Source organism: Sapajus apella, unplaced genomic scaffold, assembly GCF_009761245.1.
Source record: "Sapajus apella isolate SASKATOON/1434 unplaced genomic scaffold, GSC_monkey_1.0 scaffold2, whole genome shotgun sequence".
Lineage (NCBI taxonomy): Eukaryota > Metazoa > Chordata > Mammalia > Primates > Cebidae > Sapajus > Sapajus apella.
In genome coordinates this window covers 60,805,681-60,827,753 of record NW_022436942.1, presented here as the reverse complement: position 1 = coordinate 60,827,753, position 22,073 = coordinate 60,805,681, and the positions used below count along the sequence as shown (strand labels likewise).

Below are 22,073 nucleotides of genomic sequence, written 5' to 3'. Positions count from 1 at the left end.
AGAAGACAAGAAATAACTAAGATAATAGCAGAACTGAAGCAGGTAGAGATGAAAAACCCTTCAAAAAATCAATGAATCCAGAAGCTGTTTTTTTTAAAGATTAATTAAATAGATAGACCACTAGCAGGACTAATAAAGAAGAAAAGAGAGAAGAATCAAACAGACACACACACACACACAATAAACAATAATGAAGGGGATATCACCACTGATCCCACAGAAATACAAACTACCATCAGAGAATACTAGACACCTCTATGCAAATAAACTAAAATATGTAGAAGAAATTAATACATTCCTGGACATATCCACCATCCCAAGACTGAACCAGGAAGAAGTTGAATTCCTGAATAGACCAATATCAAGTCCTGAAGTTGAGGCAGTAATTAATAGTCTACCAACCAAAAATAAGCCCAGGACCAGACAGATTCACAGCCATATTCTACCAGAGGTAAAAAGAGGAGCTGGTACCATTCCTTCTGAAACTATTCCAAAGAGGAGAAAAAGAGGGACTCCTCCTTAACTCATTTTATGAGGCCAGCATCATCCTGGTACCAAAACCTGGCAGAGACACAACCAAAAAAACCGCAGAATTTCAGGCCAACATCCCTGATGAACATTGATGCAAAAATCCTCAATAAAATAATGGCAAACCGAATCTAGCAGCACATTAAAAAGTTATCCACCACAATCAAGTTGGCTTCATCCCTGTGATGCAAGGCTGATTCAGTATATGTAAATCAATCAGTGTAATCCATCATATAAACAGAACTAATGACAAAAACCACACGATTATCTCAATAGATGCAGAAAACGCCTTTGATAAAATTCAACACCCCTCATGCTAAAAACACTCAATAAACTAGATTTTGGTGGAACACATCTCAAAATAATAAGAGCTATTTATGACAAACCCACAGCCAATATCATTATGAATGGGCAAAATCTGGAAGCATTCCCTTTGAAAACTGGCACAAGAAAAGGCTGCTCTCATCACTCCAATTCAACATAGTATTGGAAGTTCTGGCCAGGGCAATCAGGTAAGAGAAAGAAATAAAGTGTATTCAAATAGGAAGAGAGGAAGTCCAATTATCTGTTTGCAGATGACATGATTCTGTATTTAGAAAACCCCATTGTCTCAGCCCCAAATCTCCATAAGCTGATAAGCAACTGCAGCAAAATCTCAGGATACAAAATCAATGTGCAAAATGTACAAGCATTCCTATACACCAATAATAGACAAACACAGAGCCAAATTATGAGCAAACTCCAATTCATAAATGCTACCAAGAGAATAAATTACCTAGAAATACAACTTATCAGGGATGTAAAGGACCTCTTCAAGGAGAACTACAAACCACTGCTCAATGAAATAAGAGAGGACATAAACAATTGGAAAAACATTCCATGCTCATGGATAAAAAGAATCAGAATCAAAATGGCCATACTGCCCAAAGCAATTTATAGATTCAATGCTATCCCATCAAGCTACCACTGACTTTCTTCATAAAACTAAAAAAACTACTTTAAATTTCATATGGAACCAAAAAGGAGTCCACATAGCCAAGACAATCCTAAGCAAAAAGAACAAAGCTGGAGGCATCATGCTACCTGACTTCAAACTATACTACAAGGCTACCGTAACAAAAACACCATGGTACTGGTACCAAAACAGAGATATAGACCAATGGAACAGAACAGAGGCCTCAGAAATAACACCACACATCTACAACCACCTGATCTTTGACAACCCTGACAAAAATAAGCAATGGAGAAAGAATTCCCTATTTAATAATGGTGTTTGGAAAAGTGGCTAGTCATACACAGAAAACTGAAACTGGACCCCTTCTTTACACTTTAAACAAAAATTAACTCAAGATGGATTAAAGATTTAAAAGTAAGACCTAAAACCATAAAAACCCTAAAAGAAAACCTACACAATACCATTCAGGACATAGGCATGGGCAAAGACTTCATGACTAAAACACCAAGCAATGGCAACAAAAGCCAAGATTAACCAAAGGGATCTAATTAAACTAAAGAGCTTCTGCACAGCAAAAGAAACTAACATCAGAGTGAACAGGCAACCTATAGAATGGGAGAAAATTTTTGCAATCTATCCATCTGACAAAGGGCTAGTATCCAGAATCTATAAGGAACTTAAACAAATTTACAAGAAAAAAACAACCCAATCAAAAAGTGGGCAAAGGATATGAACAGACACTTTTCAAAAGAAGACATTTATGTACCCAACAAACATATGATCATTACTGGTCATTAAAGAATGCAAATCAAAATTACAATGAATTACCATCTCACGCTGGTTAGAATGGAGATCATTAAAAAGTCAGGAAACAACAGATGCTGGTGAGGATATGGAGGAATAGGAATGCTTTCACACTGTTGGTGGGAGTGTAAATTATTCAACCATTGTGGAAGACACTGTGGTGATTTCTTAAGGATCTAGAAACAGAAACATCATTTGGCCCAGCAATCCCATTATTGGGTATATACCCAAGGAATTATAACTCATTCTACTATAAAGACACAAGCACATGTATGTTTACTGCAGCACTATTCACAATAGCAAAGACTTGGAACCAATCCAAATACCCATCAATGATAGACTGGATAAAGAGAATGTGGCATAAATACACTATGGTATACTATGCAGCCATAAAAAAGAATGAGTTCATGTCCTTTGCAGGGAAATGGATGAAGCTGGAAACCATCATTCTCAGCAAACTAACACAGGAACAGAAAAACAAACACCGTATGTTCTCACTTATAAGTGGGAGTTGAACAGTGAGAACATATGGGCACAGGGAGGGGAACATCTCACACTGGGGCCTGTCTGTGGGTGGAAGGCAAGGCAAGGGATAGTACTGGGAGAAATATCTAATATAGATGATGGGTTGATGGGTGCCGCAAACCACCATGGCACATGTATACCTATGTAAGAAACCTGCACATTCTGCACATGTATCCCAGAACTTAAAGAATAATTTAAAAATGCATCCACATAAACACATATGTATATGCTACATCTTCAGTCAACACTAAAAACAGATGGTACAAATAGCACCTATCAATTATGTTTCCAAAAACTGTTTTGTGAGACTTTTCCTGACTGTAAAATACCTTCTTAATGTAAAAAAAAAAAAAAAATGCAGAAAAGTATTAGGGGTACTAAAAATTACTTGCCTTCACCCTGCACAAAGGTTCACGGCCCCACATAGGGCCACGCACAGAGTCCGTCTCTGGAGGCATAAATGTGAAAAAGCTCTCTCTCTCCATTTTGCTAAAGGGCAGGAAATCATCCTAACCCAAATATCACCTTAGGCTTGAAACCTTTCTCCATTGGTCTAAACAGCAAACTTTCCTAAAAGGGAATGAGTGTACTTCTTATTATCTAGAGAAAATAAGCTTATGTATGTATTTGTTTGCATGTGTTTGAGTGGGGGGGGTGTGTGTGTGTGTGTGTGTGTGTGTGTGTGTGCGTGTTCCAGAGTAAGACAAAACAGTTTCTTTTCTTGTTGCCAATGAGCATCATCTTCACAAAATATTAATGACAGCCAAGCCAAGTGGCCAGGTTTTTGACAACGATCAAGAAACAGTAAGCTCAGGAGCCACAGGTTTAGGAAAAATGAATGGGAAGAAAACTTAAAATTGGAAAATATAATTTATTAACTTGGATTTTCTTTTTTGTAACTTGGAAAATATTATTATGATGATGATGATTACTATTACTATTCAGTTTTAGTGAGAGAGGACCAGTGAGTGCAGCTTTTGGGAGGCACTGACAGGATGGTTAATTTTATATGTCCACTTAGCTAGGCCACAGTACCCAAATACTTTGTCAAGCATCGTTGTAGATGTCTCTGTGACTTTTTAAGGTAAGATTTACATTTAAGTCAGTAGACTTTGAGCAAAGGAGATTACCTGCCTAATGGTCTTTTCTAATCAGTTGAAGGCCTTAGTGAAAAGAGACTGACCTCTTCCTCAGAAGAAGAAATTCTGCCAGCAGACTGCTTTTGCCCCTCTCTTTGGGTCTCCAGCCTGCTGGTCTGCCTGGCAGACTTTGACTTTCCAAGCCACCACAATCATGTGAGCCAATTCCCTAAAATAAATCTCTCTATATATACATGTATACATCCTGTTGATTTTGTTTCTCGGGAGAACCGTGACTAATACAACTGGGCTTAACGTTTTATCTGGAGCTCTGAAAGAAGCTGAGGCCTTCACCAAGGTATTGTGAAAAGGAGCAAAAGGGTGTTGTAGGAATAGCTGAGCCCCTGCAAGGTGTTCAACCCATGTTAAAGAGTCTGTGCTGAGCAAAGGACAAGGTACAATTTTGAAGGATATGTGCTTCCTGGGTGGAGCATCACGAAGAGCTCCTCTGGAGGCAGGGTCCCCTCTGCAACTGAGTGTCCTAACTTCTGTTTATGCAGGGGACCCCAACAGGAAGCAGCCTGAGAGATTCCCCAGTTAGCCACCTTGAGGGAAAAGATTGAGGCTGGGACTACATGCCCTGCTCTCACGGAGCACAGTAAAACGTCCTTAATTGGTCCACATGGAGAATGTGATGCTCTGATGAACCTGCATTCCTAGAGAGTTCACTGCCTACCAGAAACAAGATCTTGCCTCAACTCTCACAGTGGAAAATCTTTATCAACTGTAATCCTATCATTTTTCTATTAAAATCTACCTCCCAAAGAATAAACACTGCAATTCATCTTTACGAATGGAATATCTGGAAAGGTGAATAAATGATCAATATGTGCCTCAGTTCTTACCCAGGCCTGCCCTCACGGGCCTAGGCTCTGATGTCACCCACATCTGCTATTACCTATTTACCGTGAGGCACTCTGCCATTCCCAGGGTTAATCACAGACTTAGTTATATACAAATATTTCTGTACAAGGGAACATGAGGGAATTAAGTTTTCCAGTCTTCCAATATGTGAAGGAGGCTGTTGATGGAGAGTGGGAAGTAAAAGGGTTCTACAGGGTAGGACTCTGAGTGCACAGCTACAGCCTCATCTCCCGTGTATCCCCATCACTATAAACTTTCTCGTTCCTACGTAACTTTGCTCATGCTGTTCCCTCTGACTGGAAGAGGCTTTATCAGTGTTTTTCCATCTTAGAGGCGAACTCATGCTTCAAGGCCTAACTCAGATGCTTTTCTGTCTTCCAATACCTCTTTAACATCTCCAGTCTCTATGAAAGAGTGAAGAGAAAAATGAGTGAGCTTAATGGAGATCAAGATTATCTAGAAATGTGCTTAATGCATTTATACGGTGGCATCATTTTATGTACAAGATCTGTGTTCCCTGCCTGTATGTTGTGGCTATGTGCATTTGTTAAAAATGACATGTTATTGCAGTGATTTCCAAACATCAGACTTTCAAACACCACCTGCGATTGTGTGTAATAACTGTTGGCCACCTGTAATATTATTTACTTATTTAAATATATACATTTTTCTTGACTTGATGTTTTTAAGACTCAGATACATATGTTTTAAATATCTATTTTAAATATAGCATAATTTGCCTTAAATAGAAGGTTTGCTTAAAAGCAAATTCTGTAAAAATAAAACAGTATTATTAAATTCTAGCAAGAAACTTCTGCCTGCAAAGACTTCGGACTTGAGATTCACTTTTTTTGTTGTTAAAAAGAGAGGTTAGTTTGTAACACAAAGGATAAATGCTTGAGGGGGTGAATACCGAGTTCTCCATGATGTTGATTATAACACTTTTCATGCCTGTATCAAAATACCTTATATGTCCCATAAACATATATACCTACTACATACCCACAAAAATTAAAAATAATTAAAAATAAAATAAAAAGAGATCAATGAGTTCTAGAGAAGGACTTAATACAGACTAGTACCAGACTGGGACCTTCTCCTTTGGAAATTCAGGATAGAAAGAGAATTGTAAATGGAACAACCTCTATACTTCAGTGATTCTTTAACGCTATGTCTTGGATCAGGGGTGTTATAACCCACATTTTGCAAACTAAGATGATAGAAATACTGCAGAACAGACAGGGAGACTAGGTTTGAATTCTCTTTTGTGAACACCTAAATTTGTCTTGCTTGATAAGCCATTTTCCTATCCTCCAACAGCCCCTCTTCCTGGTCTTATTTTTCTTACCTATAAAATGAGGAGGTGGGTTATTTTACTCTCAAAGAGTTGATGTCCCCTATTTTTATATTTTTCCATAATCATTTATCATCATTTGTTTTCCAAATTTTTATTCATTCAACAAAATGTTTTGAGCTCATGCACCTGGCGTTAGGTGCTGGGAATATGGCCATGAGGAAGTCATCCATGCCTTGATGAAGCTTATGATCTTTCTTTCCCCCTTAGCAATCTTCCCCTTTTTAAACTGCAGTGAGTTGAATATCTATATTACTTATTTCAAAAGACATAATAAAACTAAAAATAATGCGGCTTAAAATGTATTTAAATCCAGAGCTTTCAAAAAATCCCCCACTCCTGCCAGAACGCACAGCCAAGGCGAAGAGTGCAGTGGCAGTTTCTAAGAAGCCCACTAGAGGGCGCGCACATTTTTTTATTCCCCAAGAAAGCCTTTACGTGGGTCCTGCCCCTGAAGTTTGGCGTTGGTGTTTCTTTCCCCCACCTTCTATGCAACGTGGGGCAAGCGCGGCGACCCTTCAAGTTCTCTCACTCCACCAACCCATCCTTACCCCATGCCGTGACTTCTCTGCCAGAAGGAAGAATTATATTGCTCACACAACCACAACAGTTTCGTTTCTGTTTCCAGCATTTGTCCTTCTGACATTTTAGAAGAAATAAGATCCAAGTTTGATGTTGAAACATTGATTTCTTTAGTGAGAGGATTTCTCCTACCTATGTCTGCTCTCCTTGGTTGTAGGGGAAACACTTCTTTAAGGAGTTAGAGCAGCTCCTTTGAGCAAATCTTCCTAGGGAATCACAGGAATCCTTCTGAGCAGATGTTTTGGAGCTGACATTAGTCCCCTTGCTCAGCAACATGTTGAATTTTTGAGGTCCTGTCTTTTCATCTGAGTTTTATGTTCTGAAGTGACAAGTTCTTGACCCCAAACATTAGTTTCAGCAACCCATGACTAACCCTCCTCACAAACCATGATCCAAGAGAAACATCCAACAATTTCCCCAAAGTTCTTGCCTGGTGGTTGCCCTAGCACCTTAAGCCTCACCCTTTGATTCCAAAATTCCCTTACCTCCAAATGTCCATTCTGAGCTTTCTTTGAGAGTCAGCAAAGACATTAATGAAATAGATTGTAAATATGCCCTATTGTACATGAATATGAAATTATCTTTTGAATAAGTGCCTCTCTAGTTAACACAGGAAAGACTGGGAACATGGCTTGAGAAGAAAAAAAAAAGCCAAGGGGAAGACAGGGCCTCCTTGCCCACCCCACTCATGCTTTCTGTGAACCTTAGCCAGCTTGCCCTTTAAGGAAATGAATTTTTTTCTGTGTGTGTATGTGTGACAGGTGTCAGAAGGCTTCTGAGGCTGTAGCTTTATGCAAATATGCTACTCAAGAAGAAGGCTTTAGGGGAGAGTTATTTATATCCCACAGGCATTACACATGCAAAAGGTGAAACTGAATCTCTGAATTTCCAGGAGTGGATGTTCTTATGATGAGCACATCCCTGCAGTTAGCTATTTTGGTGGCCTTATCTCACTGTCAGATTTTTGCAGGCAGGAGACTACATAATCATTCCATAATTTTAGAATGACCCTTGATGTTTCTCTTCAGTGGGACTTCATGACCTGAACTCCCTTGGGCTTTAGATTTACTACTACCTTGGATTTGTATTCATTTTTTTACTTTCAAACAGGTACAGCACTCAGCCATTAAAAAGTAATCAGGTGGCATGTTTATTGCTCTTTCATTTTCATATCGACTCCTGGAATTAGCAAAGAAAATGACCTTTTCTCTAGGAATTATTGCCCTGCTCCATTGCTGGTTCACCATCTCCAAAAATATCGACCATTCTCCAAATTGAAATATACATTAATCACTTCAGGAAATTGCTTCCTCCATTGGAAACTGATAGCTCTCATCGGAATGTTTCCAAAGCACAGCTGATGACAATTACGACTCACTGAAATTTCAGTTTTCTTTGATTGTGACATAAAAACTGAGACATAAATTAAAACCAAGAGACTGTGAGTCAGTGTGTCAGTATCACTGGAGTACAGTGTCTGTCCCTGAAACAGCCTTTTATATGAAATGGTGGTGAATGAGGTTATCTGTGCACCGAGCATGCCAAGAGAGCACATCAGAGTGGGTGACAGATTTGGAGAAATATAGTTAGCTCCTAGGACATCTTGGAACAGTTAAAGTATGCTAAAACTGCAGTGAAAAAGGGTTAAACAAAGTCCTGGACTTCACCTGTAATAGTGCCCAATGGTGGAACAAGGAACTTAGCACCAAGACTCCAGCCAGTATCTGGCTCTCCACACTTGGTGAAAGAGATTCTTTCTCATCTGGAAGACAGGTGAGATTAGTTCTTTTGTTTCATGCAATCTACATTATCAAAGTCCATAAGGTTTTCAGAAAGGGTGTGATCCACAAAAGCTGCAGAAAAGAAAAAGGTTTGTCATAAATCAAGTGCACAAGGAGAGCTTATTAAAGGAACCCATGGATTATTCTTAAATGCAGGGATTACCCACACATCTGCACATGTGGGTAATCCCTGCATTTCAGAATAATCCACCGGCCAGATGCAGTGGCTCATGCATGTAATCCCAGCACTTTGGGAGGTCAAGGCAGGCAGATCACCTGAGGTCGGGAGTTTGAGACCAGCCTGACCAACATGGAGAAACCACATCTCTACTAAAAATACAAAATTAGTCAGGTGTGGCAGTGCATGCCTGTAATTCCAGCTACTTGGGAGGCTGAGACAGGAGAATTGCTTGAACCTGGAAGGTGGAGGTTGTGGTGAGCCAAGATTGCACCATTGCCCTCCAGCCTGGGCAACAAGAGTGAAATTCCATCTCAATAATAATAATAATAATCATCATCATCATCATCCAGGGCCACCTACAGAGCCACCTCTTGATGATACCTCTTGGTATGCTCTTTAGGTCAAATCCCATCCACTGAAACTTCCCAACATGGTACCCCAAAGGCTCTCATGACACAATCTGACTCCCCCATTTTGGATTTTTTAAAAGGTTTTACTTCCCTGTCTTCCCAGAGAATGTGTCACTCCCTCTCATTGTGCACTGTTCATGTTTTTAAAAGCACATATGCCCATCACATAACTGTGAAGTTTTCCTCTTTGTCTCTGACATTCAGCTGAAAGCTCCTGAAGGGACCTGACCATATCTTATTCCTCTTTGTTTTCCTAGCTGGGCACATAGTAGAGCTCACAAAATGTTGCTGAACATAGTGCACCATTGACACAACGTAATTCCAGATTTCTAACTTTGATTTCTGAAAGGTAAACATTGCTACAAGGTATTACCCACCCAGAAGACTCAAACAAACCCAACCACCTTCCAAACAAAACAGGTTTGTTTGTTTTTTGTTAGGGCACTCACTTCAACAAACAAATTTCTGGCCCCAGGACAACATAAAGATCCACAGTAGGATTTCAAGCACACCTCTGTTTTCAGGGGCTGCATCAGTGCCCTGAGAGTCATGTGGGGAAAAAAAAAAATTCAAGGTCCAGGTAATTCCACCACTCCTGGGAAACCAAGCCTGGAGAGCTCTCTAGGGAAAAAGGTATGTCTACTCTGAGCTTCTACACTCTTATTTTATAATCCACTTTCTTATCTACTGCTTCACAAAACCAAAGAGAAATAGGTACAAACTGTACCAACAAAAGATCAGAACTGAATTCTCAGTGGCAAAGGCAAGAGTACATTATAAATAGCAAAACAGCTGGCTTGGACCATGCTGCCGGCCAGTCACCCAGTTGAGGGATTTGAATGACATCATAACCCTTGAAAGGGTATTGCTAGCCAGCTGGTGTTATTTAGAATATACAAAAATCAGAGAAATAAAACACACTCTGGCACACAGACTCCCTCTGTCTGTCTGTCTGTCTGTCTCTCTCTCTCTCTCTGTCACACACACACACACACACACACACACACACACACACACACACACACACAGAGAGAGAGAGAGGTTTGAATTATGCAGAAAATTCAAACTATAGGAAAATTGTTTTCCCCCCATGTACCCTTCTCTCAGAGTGGTGGAGTGGGGAGGGGACAGTGACTGGCAGCCTAGTAGAAGAATAAAGAAAAATATTCTATTTCAGTTGGTTTTATAGTTCGGCATAGTCTTTGCCTCATCGCAGGAGAAAAAGCATGAGATAGTGTCCTAAAGGGACGAATTTCTTGCTGCCTGCCCCTGCATAGTTTCTAGGAAATGAGATCACTCCCCTCACTTGGCAACTAGGACAAGGGGTCACCTGAGTGCTGTCTTCCAATCTACTTTACCCATCACTTCAAGGTTAAAATTGTAGAGTTTGCTGGACAGGGTCTTTTAATCCTTTCTTGCTTTTTTTGTTTTAAATTTTGCATTTGCTCTAGAATGTAAAATTGCTCACCCATCCCCCATGTATATCCCTTTAATACTGGTAGGGTGTATTAGCAGACATGTGTGTGTCTTCATGCCCAGCAGAAAGTTAATCAGAAAACAGATCCTTATTTTCTATGGCAGCATAAGTATTTTAATGTCTGCTAACCCTGTCACTAACACACATTCTTTTAAGGGAGAAAAATGCTTCTGTGCTCTAGTTTTAAAATGCAAAGGTATGATGTTATTTGTCACCATGCCCAAAAAAGTCCTTACTCGATAACTTTGCCAGAAGAGGGAGAGAGAGAGAAGGCAAATGTTCCCCCAGCTGTTTCCTGTCTACAGTGTCTGTGTTTTGTAGATAAATGTGAGGATTTTCTCTAAATCCCTCTTCTGTTTGCTAAATCTCACTGTCACTGCTAAATTCAGAGCAGATAGAGCCTGCGCAATGGAATAAAGTCCTCAAAATTGAAATGTGACATTGCTCTCAACATCTCCCATCTCTCTGGATTTCTTTTTGCTTCATTATTCCTGCTAACCAATTCATTTTCAGACTTTGTACTTCAGAAGCAATGGGAAAAATCAGCAGTCTTCCAACCCAATTATTTAAGTGCTGCTTTTGTGATTTCTTGAAGGTAAATATTTCTTACTCTTTGAAGTCATTGGGGAATTTTATTTAAATTGTGTATTGTTTGCTTCTGCCTAGAACTGTTATTCACTTTAAAATTTTCATTGTTTTGGAACTGAGAGTTATTTATAAATTGCTGAATACGCAATTCTGTGGAATCTGAAAAATAGCTCGGGGAGATGGATGCATTTGCACAGATATCTGTATGAGTAGAAACTATTGCAAGGTACTTATGCTAAATCCTCCACTTCTGCAGAGCTTCCATGGTGTCATTATAGAAGATTCCTTTAAATCCTGTCTATGGCTAAGGGCTATATAGCGTGGATATTAACTTGGGGATTTTTTTTTTCTTTTGCAGGTGCAGATGTTTTATTTTTAAGACCATGCTTGTGTGCATGTGTGTGTGATGTGTGTGTGTGTCTGTGTGTGTGTGTGTGTGTGTGTGTAACTCATCAGGACTTTATTTACAAGGCATGCCATATATGAAGGATTATATTTTAGATGATATTAAGGCTTTTAAATGTGATCTTTGGAGCGAAGGTCTCGGAACTCTGCACTTACGCCCACAGAGTTAAAGTGTAATTTGTTCTTCAAGGGAGGAACTCCTTGACAACTCTTGCTGACCCTTTACATTTGTATAATTTAAACAAACACATACCGTATATAGAAAGCAGAAACTTTCTAACAGCTGCTTTCCCAACCTTTCTGTTCAGAAGAGGACTTTCATGGGCAAAGTTTGGACTTGGGGTTTTGTGTTGTAAAACTCTGATTTTATATTCAGTGTCATGAAGTCCCTTTAGGTAAATCTGGCTGCCGTTGTCAGGGCACCGACTTCTCATTTCCGATTGCTGGCCGTAGTTCTAGTTTCCATTCTCAGCAATATTATATCCCTCACGACTTGGGTATTTTCAATTTGCAAGGGCTTTTAAGCTGCTGTCACTGGCTCCACTGATGCAATTGCCTGAGGGCTCAATTCATAAGATCCCTCTGCCACTTAGTGCAGCACTCACCCGCTGCTTTCAAACACTTCACCACTAGGACTTTCCCTAGTCAAGTAAGTGGCTCCGGGAGTTAAAGGTACACCCTTGTCAGGCACCTGATTCTGCTGTTCCTGAGATGCCAACACAGGCAGGCCACCTTGCTTTCAAAGAAATGACGTCACCACTATGCATACATACTATGTGATCTAGCACCTGGAGTTTTTGTCTCCCTACTTAGGGGATCATAAAAGAGGCTGTTTAATGTTATCTCTGCGTTAATTACAAGTTAAAAAAAATTGTCTCCAAATGCACTTTTCATGCGCTGTATGCTGAACGTTTCAGGAGTGGAGCTTGTAATAAGTTGTTACTTTTTTCAGTACTTGAGGCAGAAAGTGGTTTGAAGGAGCTGCTTGGTCTTTCATAGGTAATTCAGTGAGTAAAGTTGTCCTGTCCAGAGGCAGAACTCACAAACTGATTGTACTGAGTTTCAAGGTATTTCCAAGAGAATGAGTCGGGGGAAGGGAGTTAGGGAGTAGACTGGAGCTTGGGTCACTATCTGGGCGGCTACAACAGGCATACAATGAAAATAGGTGGCTAGACTGGGGTAAAAAGATTAACTTAAATCCCAGCTGTGCAATTTGTTCATTGTTTGAATGGACAAAAGGCAGTTTGCCCAGCTGCATAGCATACCTGCCTGGGTGTCCAAATGTAATTAGATGCTTTCACAAACCCCACCCACAAAGCAGCACATGGTTTTAAGACCTCAGTTTTCTATTCACATCGGTCTCATAATACCCACCCTGACCTGCTGTAAAAGACCTGGAACAAGCAGAAGTGATTACACCTACAGTGAGTATTTTCTTATGACTATTGCCCTCAAATTTTATAGGCATTTTCATTGTAGTCTAGGCATCTGGAATCAATTAATATTCCATTTATTTAAGATTAAAAAAAGAGAAAGGGCTTTCAAAATTTGGGTTTGTGCATGATTTTTGAGAAAATGTTTTCTTTTTTTCTCGTCTTTCTGATTCTTCCCTTTTTTTCTATCATATCTTTCCTTTCTCTCCATGTATTTCTTTTGTGTTTGGCAAAATAAAAGGCCAAGGAAATAATGAACATATGGGGCCACTTGTTTCACACTTTTAACTCCTAAGCAAGTTCGGTTTTGTTTTCCTTTGTGGGAACATAATGTGATAAAATCTCTGGTTCTCTGTGGGTATACTGGACTATTACCTAAAGTCAAGGAAAATGCAGCAGAGGTTCTGTCTTGTACTAGAACTGTAAGTACTGAGATTTATCTGACAATATAGCTCAGCAAAAAAAAAAAAAAAAAAGAAAGAAAGAAAAAGGAAAACCTCTTTTAAAACTCTAAAATTCTTAAGTTCTAGAGATTTATATGTATTGCTGCACTTAAACGTGTTGTACTAGAACTATTAAAAATACAGTTTTGACATCTAATGAAGTTTGAAATTCACTGAGGCTATAACTTGAGTAATTTTTTTCTCTGGCTTTCACAAAAACTGAAGAATCTGAAGGCATCTACAGTTGCAGGTGCTTAGCCTTCAGCATTGCTATAAACTCAACAAAGAAGGGTGGGGTGGAGAAATAGAATTTGGTAGAATAACACACTTTCTAGAACTGGCCCATTCCTACAGTGTGGGGATATGCTCTGTAAGATCAATCACAGGTTTGTTCTTTTGAAAAAGGCCATGAGGTCCAGTTGGGCTGGATTTGTTGAGGTTTCTACTGGAAATATTGAACAGGAAAACCCCCGTTACTTATTTTATAACTAAAAAAAAAAAATTAAGAACCGAATGATAACTTGCTTCTACCAGTCCCGGGCTATGTAGAGGGTAAAAGATTTCCATGAAGAGATCCTGTTGAGAAAAATGCAATAAATGTTCTGTTGAGCTTTTCCCTCCTCTTCTATTTTATGTCCATTATTTATAATGATTTACAAATAGAGGGCGCTTTTCATCTTCAAATGTTTTATAAGAATTAACTAAATATTTGCATTGTGTTAATGAGAGACAGGAGTTTGGGTTCTTTGCTTTTTTTTTTTTTTTTTTCCAATTGCTGAGCTGAAGGTCTGACTACAAAAATGGAAATCTTCATTAGAATGATGGGGGAAATTTTGCCACCGGTAGAGCCATTTAATTAAGCATCCATGGAGGGCAAGGAGGGTGGTCAGAAAATAAATGACTGAGTCTGTTTCTCCAAAAATGATGGATTTGAATGCACCTACCACTACTATGAGGTTCATAAAAGCCTCCTTTTATAATGATAATTTCCAGCGTAACTCCACAACCCTTTTAACAGGGCCCCTCACCTAACACCCCGTCAGTGACTCTTCCCATGATGCTGAAAGTAGATGCATCTGAGAGAAGTGGAGCCACTCACATTGGGAGGTTTCTTGGAAGAAGCTACCACATCTTTGTGCCATAAGTAACAATATGGGAAAACTTAATGATCACCTTAGCATAGCTTCTACTACTTAGAGTGAGGATAGAGACGAGCCACAGGACAGCTGCTTTTGGCAAGGCTGCCACTTGGCTATCTGCCATTGACTAAGTCATGCCAACCAGGGTCCCCTTGGCATATTTTTCTATAAAATAGATACAGTGACACATAAGTCCCTCCAAGAGATGAAGCCAGAATTCCTGTGACTAAAAATAAAAGATTTTTGCAGGTTTGAGCCCAGTGCCCTATACACAGAAGGGATTCTCAACACATGTTGATTTGATATTGGACTTGAGGCAAGGGGTTTTAGAATGCAAAAGAAGTGGCTTCTCCTTGAGCCAATTTCATTCTTCGGTTCTCATATTTTTTTCTGTTTCTGTTATTTTTCTTCTATTTGTGGTTATGTCAACCACTGATACTCCCCAGGTTAGGAATCAGTGTGTGTGTGTGTGTGTGTGTGTGTGTGTCTCTTTCTCTCTCTCTCTCTCTCTCTTTCTCTCTGACTCTCTCTGTCTCTGTCTCTTTCTTATGTTAAGAGAAAAAAAAACCTTTGATAATATATAGTATTGTCAAAAGCCTTTTTTGGCCATAGCAAATTCTTTTTAGTCAAAAATAGGGAATGATGTTTGGTTAAAAATATTCTGGTCAATAATGAATGCATATACCATCTGTGGATGGCCAATATTGAGAGACTTCAAATTAACAAAATTTATTTGGTTCCAAATATGTACTGGGCACAATTTAACCTTTGATAATTCAAAAGTTCTACCAGGGTCTCAGAATGGTATGGGATCTCACTGTAATAATAGCATCTTTCATTTCCATAGTAAATGTTTCTAGATATTTTATCTCAATTCATTGAAATAGGAACCTATAAAGAAGGGGTTCAGAGAGAATTTCTCCAAGGATCCACAGTAGTCAGGGGAATAAACACAGGTTACTGGATGTCAAGACATGCTACATTCACGACTCCCACTGGGTTCCCATGTTCTCTATTGCACCTCTGTGCCAGGTAGTCCTGATTAATGACAGTCATAGAATCATGGGAGTTAATGCACTTCTGTCCCACTCCACTTCCCTTGCAAGGACCAAGGAAGAAACCTGACCATCCTTCTGTTTCTTGGGCAGGTGAAGATGCACACCATGTCCTCCTCGCATCTCTTCTACCTGGCTCTGTGCCTGCTCACCTTCACCAGCTCTGCCACAGCTGGACCGGAGACGCTCTGTGGGGCTGAGCTGGTGGATGCTCTCCAGTTCGTGTGTGGAGAAAGGGGCTTTTATTTCAGTAAGTATCCCTCCCTCTCACTGTGCTGCTCAAGTCTAAAGTGTACAGCTCTGTGGATTTACAACCGCAGGGAGTGTGTGAATAACTGAATGACTGCCCGTGTCTGGCAGCCATCCTAGATCTCTAGGATTCCTCACCTTAAAGTAAGCATAGTGTTTCAGTGGGGCTTTGGCAGGTTTTGCAGATCTACGATGGAATTTTCCTCCTTAACAATTAGTCTTTAACTACTTCCTCCTAAGCCTTCTTTCAGCTATTACAATCTACGCTCACTGTTCCATTCCTTTCAATGAAAGGATAGGACAAAATAACCCTGAGGTATTGATGTTTTTGTTTTCAAAATCTATGGGTGCACATATAAACATATGGAACCCATGTGGGGCTGCTTTAAGTGCTATGTGATTTGGAGTAAAATAGTAAGAACTCTCCAGTCATGTGGATCTGGAAAAAAATATTAAAGGGCATATCCTAGATGTCTCCATTCAATATGAAATCACCACGAACAGACAGAAGGTGAACTCCACTTAAAGGCATGTTTGCAAGCTCGTAGACTATCTCTAAATGCAAGCTGAAATGCCATACTGATTTGCCCTCTTTGCCAATCGACCTTGATTTTTTCTTATTGCTCTCTATTGGCATATTTCTTCTCTGGGACCCTTCAGTGATATCACCATCTGGAAAAGGATCTCTGACAAGTACAGGGTCACTTATCTCAGAGTCACTTATCTCTTAGGTGATTAGAAAGTCAACAGCCATTAAAAGGTAGACAGCCAAGTCAAGTTGTGTAAATAATAAGCACAAGCAAAAGTCAGTGATACCTATGGAAACTGCTCACTTAAAGAATCTAGCTTCCATGCATTTAACTCACTGTATATTATAGGACAGTGAAAGATTTAAAGCCAGATGCTCATTCTGTATAATCCTTTGGAGTTTTAGAGAGTTCCAGGAAACTGAGCATGAATCATTCTTAAAGGTTCATATCACTCCAATGTAGACAGCTTACCTCAGTTACCCACTGTGCTCTGAATAGCTTCTGTGATGACTCACACACTTGAAGTCTCTCTCATCTTCTTCCCAAATGTCAGCCTCTCTCTAGGCTGGTGGGGTATGTATGTGTATAACTGGCAGGATAGAGGGTGGCCTGTGTGTACAGATCTGGAGATAAGTAAGGGAGATGGGAAGAAAGAGGCTGGTGAGGGGATTGGTGACCAGTACTTTCAGTGGATTCGTCAACAAATAGTTTTTAAATCACTAGTGACAAAGAATCTCAAGTTCCTTCTACTATTGAATAGGCAAATTCCCACTATTTGCTCATAGTCAATGCTTTAATTGAGTAAATTCATTTATTTTCCTGGCAATAAAGCAATTCCATCCAGTTCTCTGTTGCAGAGGAGATGAATGAATGTATTGGGTGAGTGATTTTCCAATAGCAGACTTGTTTTACCTTTAAAATATCCTGTGGAAGATAACGGTGGGACCTCACATGATCCAACAGTGGGTCATAATTATTCTATAATTTGAAGCTACTGATCCACATTTTTTTTAAAATGAAAAAGTGGTTCTCACTTATTATGCCCAAGAGGACTTTTTTTTTTTGCCTTGATAATCCATTTCTGCAACTTCCTTTGATCCAGTTCACTAAGTAATTGCCAAGTCTAGAAGTGTCCTTTGTTATGTGCCAGACTGAATTGTGGCATTCGACATGACATGCTCCAGAATTTCCATGCACAGTGTGTGAAAACTGGATCCTTCTATGCCTATGATGCTTGCATTAAATGATGAAAAATGAGAATGGAAAAAATGATTGTTCCTAAGTAACTGTATGATATTTATATGTGTTTGCACAGATATTTAAGAATATTGGACAATTAAAATGGAAACCAATGTCCAGGTTCTCTTATTCTGTGACTGCAACAATCAAATTTCAGCAAGCTTTTAAAAATTGTGTCTGAATAACTTGAAAAGTTATATATAGCAACTCTTGATGTTTACTGTATGACTCTAGCTAGAAAGTGGTTCTGTAAATCATATGTTGTTGTCAGTATTGTCATTGAAATATGTGTGTCATGTGCTTTTCCTTATAAAATTCTGTGACTTACGTGAATCTGACATACCCTCCTGCACAAGTGTCCAACATAACTTCATGCACAAAAGTATTCTCATTAACATTCTAGTCAATTGGACAATCTTATTTGCCCAAAAGAAGTTAGTCTATTTAGATTATTTTAATTTAATTTAAAACACTGATGGAGGATCTGTTATGTGTAAGCATTGGACAAGGCATGAATGAGATGCCTAGAAATGAATGAGAGATTGACCTTGACTTCAAGGGGCTTAGTTGAGTGGTAAAAGAAAAATACACTAAGTTATTGTCATAAGAGGAAAATAACCATGGAGAATAGATTATATCCTTTATGTTTTTCCTGAGTATTTTGTCCCATTTGCGGTCTCACCTTACAAGGGTCTACCCTTCCAAGAATAATACCCTGTCAGTGGGCTCCTTGAGGCCAAAGGACATATTTATTTACCTTTGAATCCAAGCGTCTATCTCATTGCCTGGATGCTATATTAGCTGCCCATATTTGATTGTTGGACAGGATTGAATTGAAGTGAATCCAGTTGAATTCAATTGAATTGAATGGAATTACTTGTTTGGGATCTTAGTCTTAAGAACCATCAGGGTTGTCAAGTACTGTGGACAATACTTCTCATCTCATGGTTATCCAGTTATTTAATAAAACTGCTTTTCTTTCGTTGAACTGAAAAAAATATATACTAACAATGACTTAGAAGCTGCTGCAGTTTGGTCATCCCCAAGCTACATTGATATTTGTTTTGTGTCTGAGCCAATTATTTTTATAGGCATTAACTGTTGTCAACAAATTTCACTTAGTTTCCTTTTCATCCCCTGAGATGTACTGTGTATGGAGAAGTCAGCCCTGAGCATATACAGTCTTTGAAATATGTTTTAGAGGAAAGCATTCTTCCCCACCTCTATACACTGTCAGTTGACTCTCATTATTCTCGTTATGCTTATTTTCAAAGTTTTATTGTGGCTGTGCCTTTTATTTTAAACTGCTTCAAATCCATTTTGGAAGTACAATTTTTTTAGTAGTAGAAGGCAGCTTCTAATTTCAGTTTGAAATTCAAACATCTAAGAGAAAATTGCCTCCATATCTATCATTTTTGTCAATCACAATATTTAACAAGGAGAGTTTTTTAACTCTATTAGAAATGTTCTGAATAAAATGTTTTGTAATGCTTACTGTGTGTCGATTTACCCCATGTTGTGAATGAGCTCATATTTCCCTTCAAGCCCAAGTTCCACTATAGCACAGGGGAAGCAGCCTTCTAGATTATCTGTTTGTGAATATTATCCCATCATAAATGGAACAGTTCATGTATAATTAAAGCAGCTTCCCCAGACATTTTATGAAATGAAAGATCCAATGAAGAGCTAATTACTGATTCTTCCCTATGCATCATAGGGAAGATAGGAGAGCCCATCAGCCAGCCTTGTGTTCTTGTAGTCCTGTGAGAAAAATGGTAGCATAATGGAGATGAAAGCACATTTGGAAGGAGCTAGCTATTTTCTTACTAGATTGATGGACCCCGTATGAAGGGTGGCTCATAACAACCTCATTTTTGTGTGAAAAACACCAAGAGAAAAAGAGCTTCAAATGAAAAAGAAGTGAAGCTTACAATAGATATAATTTTTGACAGCCATGGTGATTAACCATTTTAACATGCTGCTATGGGCCTGTGGAATTTCTCTCCTTGGAGATTCTTAAAAAATTGACAGAAAACCAACCATCTTGAATGGTTTCAATTAAGAGCAACTGAAAGAAAGAGAGTTTCTGTGGTCTTTTTTAGTTTTAAGAGTCTATAAACAGTCCCTTAAATAAACTGTATATGCTTTACCTTGGTGGTCTGGGGAAAAGGAGAAGTAAATCAATTAGAAAAGAAAGTTGGATATTCTTGCAACTATTCAGGATTTATAGCTTTTGTAAAACATATTTCCAATGTATAGTTATTAAGAATAGGTCTGAATAAACGAATGGCACTCTTCATGTGTTAAAACAGACTCTTTTGTAAGGACTTTAAGTGAAACTTTACAATGAACTTTCATCATTATTGATTGCAACAACCTTCTTAGATCTAGGTTATTATTATTAAGTTAAGCTTGTTTCCTTTGATATATACTGCCCAGAAAACTGCTCCCAGACCTGTCATTCATTAGCTGTAGGACTTAGGCAGGCATTTAAATTTCCTGGGGCTAGATGTTCTTGTTCATAAAACAAGGGAATTTTATTAAAGTAAATGACCTCTTCTAACTTTAACAGACTCATAGTCTAGGTTGTAATTAACAAAGCTCTGGTGCTATTTAAGAAAGAAGAACCTTGGATTTAAGTAGTGACCAAAGAACATTTAGTCTCTTGTATCTTATTTACGTAGTTTCTGTTGGTCCCAAGAGATAGGAGATTCCACCCACTTAAAGTAAGAGGAACCAGATTCTTTGTTTTGCATTAAGCCGATTGCAACCCCTCGGGGATGGAATAGAAGCTCAGATATGACCAATAACATGTGGGTCTTTTGGACCAAGGAGCCAAAGAAGCACACGCCTCATGAAAACAAAGTCTCATTTTTCTTTGTTAGGATAGACCCACTGACAGTTTCTATCTTTACATTCTCTCACTCTCCTGGCTTTGAGGTCAAGTGAGTACATTCATTTTTAGATGCACTTTATTAAATTAGAGGCGACAAATAAGAATCTATAGGTTTCTAAACCTCTTCCCAACCTATTATCTTTTCAATTAAAGAAGAGAGTGTAAATTGGGGCATTTGACATCACACTAATCCATTGTTAGCATTGTTTTGAGTGGGGCTGGGTTTGAGCTGCACCATTTTCACTCCTTTGATTGGTATTCCTTAGACTGCTTGCTGTGCATCTGTGTAACAGCTGGTCAAAGTTAGGAATACAGTCACTAGCTGTGGAAAAGTTTTTCCCTTTGAAACTAATTGGTATATGTGGGGTTTGACCTTATGACCCTGGCCTCATTAGTGCCACTAAGCTAATAGGCCACAGATATTGTTAAAGAAAAGCAATGAGTTTTTATATTGACCCCAAATTCTTGCCACTATTTTAAATAATAAAGGACCAATCTTCGCAACCACAGGACCACTAAGAAAATGATGTAAAATTAGAAAATATTTTGCTTTCCATTTTTTTCTGACATGCTAATGCCCTTCAAGACCATCTCCTTTTTGATGAAGAGTTATAAACAGGTGAGTGAAGGGTTCACTACCAAGGGCATGGCCTCTATTGCCCAACATCCCAAGTTTGAACCCCAGTTCTGCAACTTACTTGGTGATTGAACTTGAGCAAGTTACTTAACCTGTTTGTTCGTCAATTTTCTCATCTGTAAAATGGGGCCTGCCTTATACAGTTGGTGTTAGGATTAAATTAGTTATTAGACTAGAATATGTTAACTTAGAATATTGCCTGGCACATAGTAAGCACCACACATGTGTTCGCTATTACACTTATTTATTTTCTTCTGAGATCAACTGCAGAATCTATTGCCAATGCTGAGGTATCTGAACTGCCCAGTTAATTATACATTCATTTTCTCTCCTTGGAGCCAGCTGATTAAAAACTTATTATGAGTAGTAAGAATTATGAGGTAGTATTAGTAATAATAACATGAAAAATGTTATATTTATCTAGTACATTTACTTTTTCAAAATCCAGTTGTATCAGCTCTCTCACTTTGTCTTTATCCCAGTCTTGGTGGGCAAAGATTATTGCTTCATGGGACAAGCAAGAAATGTGAGACATGAAGGTTTTGTAACTAATGCCACTGAAGGACTCCAGAAACAGAGCCAAGTTCTCTTGCCTCCAAGAAGTGTGTAGCATAGGAAGATGCTTCCAAATTCCCAGTAGTCTCCTGGGAGATAAAGACCAAGAATCCCAGGGTAACTAAATTGATTTTGAACACTTCTTTGAAAAGAGGCATGAGAGAGATATCTATGTAATGACCCTAAAATATTTTCGCCTCTGGAAAAATTAGGTAATGCTAAAAAAAAATTTCCTCAGGAAGTACAAGAAAAGTCTTCTTTGATTAGAGGCTGCTGCTGTTCAAGAGCCTTCCCAGGCTGAATT

General features: G+C 38.8%; 1 protein-coding gene across 2 annotated transcripts in view; it reads left to right on the top strand.

Moving 5' to 3' along the window:
- The first annotated feature begins 10,873 nt into the window (after window positions 1–10,873).
- IGF1 (insulin like growth factor 1) overlaps window positions 10,874–22,073 on the top strand; it is a 77,002-nt gene continuing 65,802 nt past the window's right edge. The window contains exons 1-2 of one of the 2 annotated variants that reach the window (XM_032299428.1): window positions 10,874–11,195; window positions 15,757–15,913. In XM_032299428.1, coding sequence (XP_032155319.1) covers window positions 11,133–11,195; window positions 15,757–15,913 — 220 coding nt within the window. In that variant the 5' untranslated portion in view covers window positions 10,874–11,132. Of the gene's footprint in view, window positions 11,196–12,551; window positions 13,018–15,756; window positions 15,914–22,073 lie in introns of those variants that run through there. The other variant, XM_032299435.1, reaches the window with a different exon arrangement.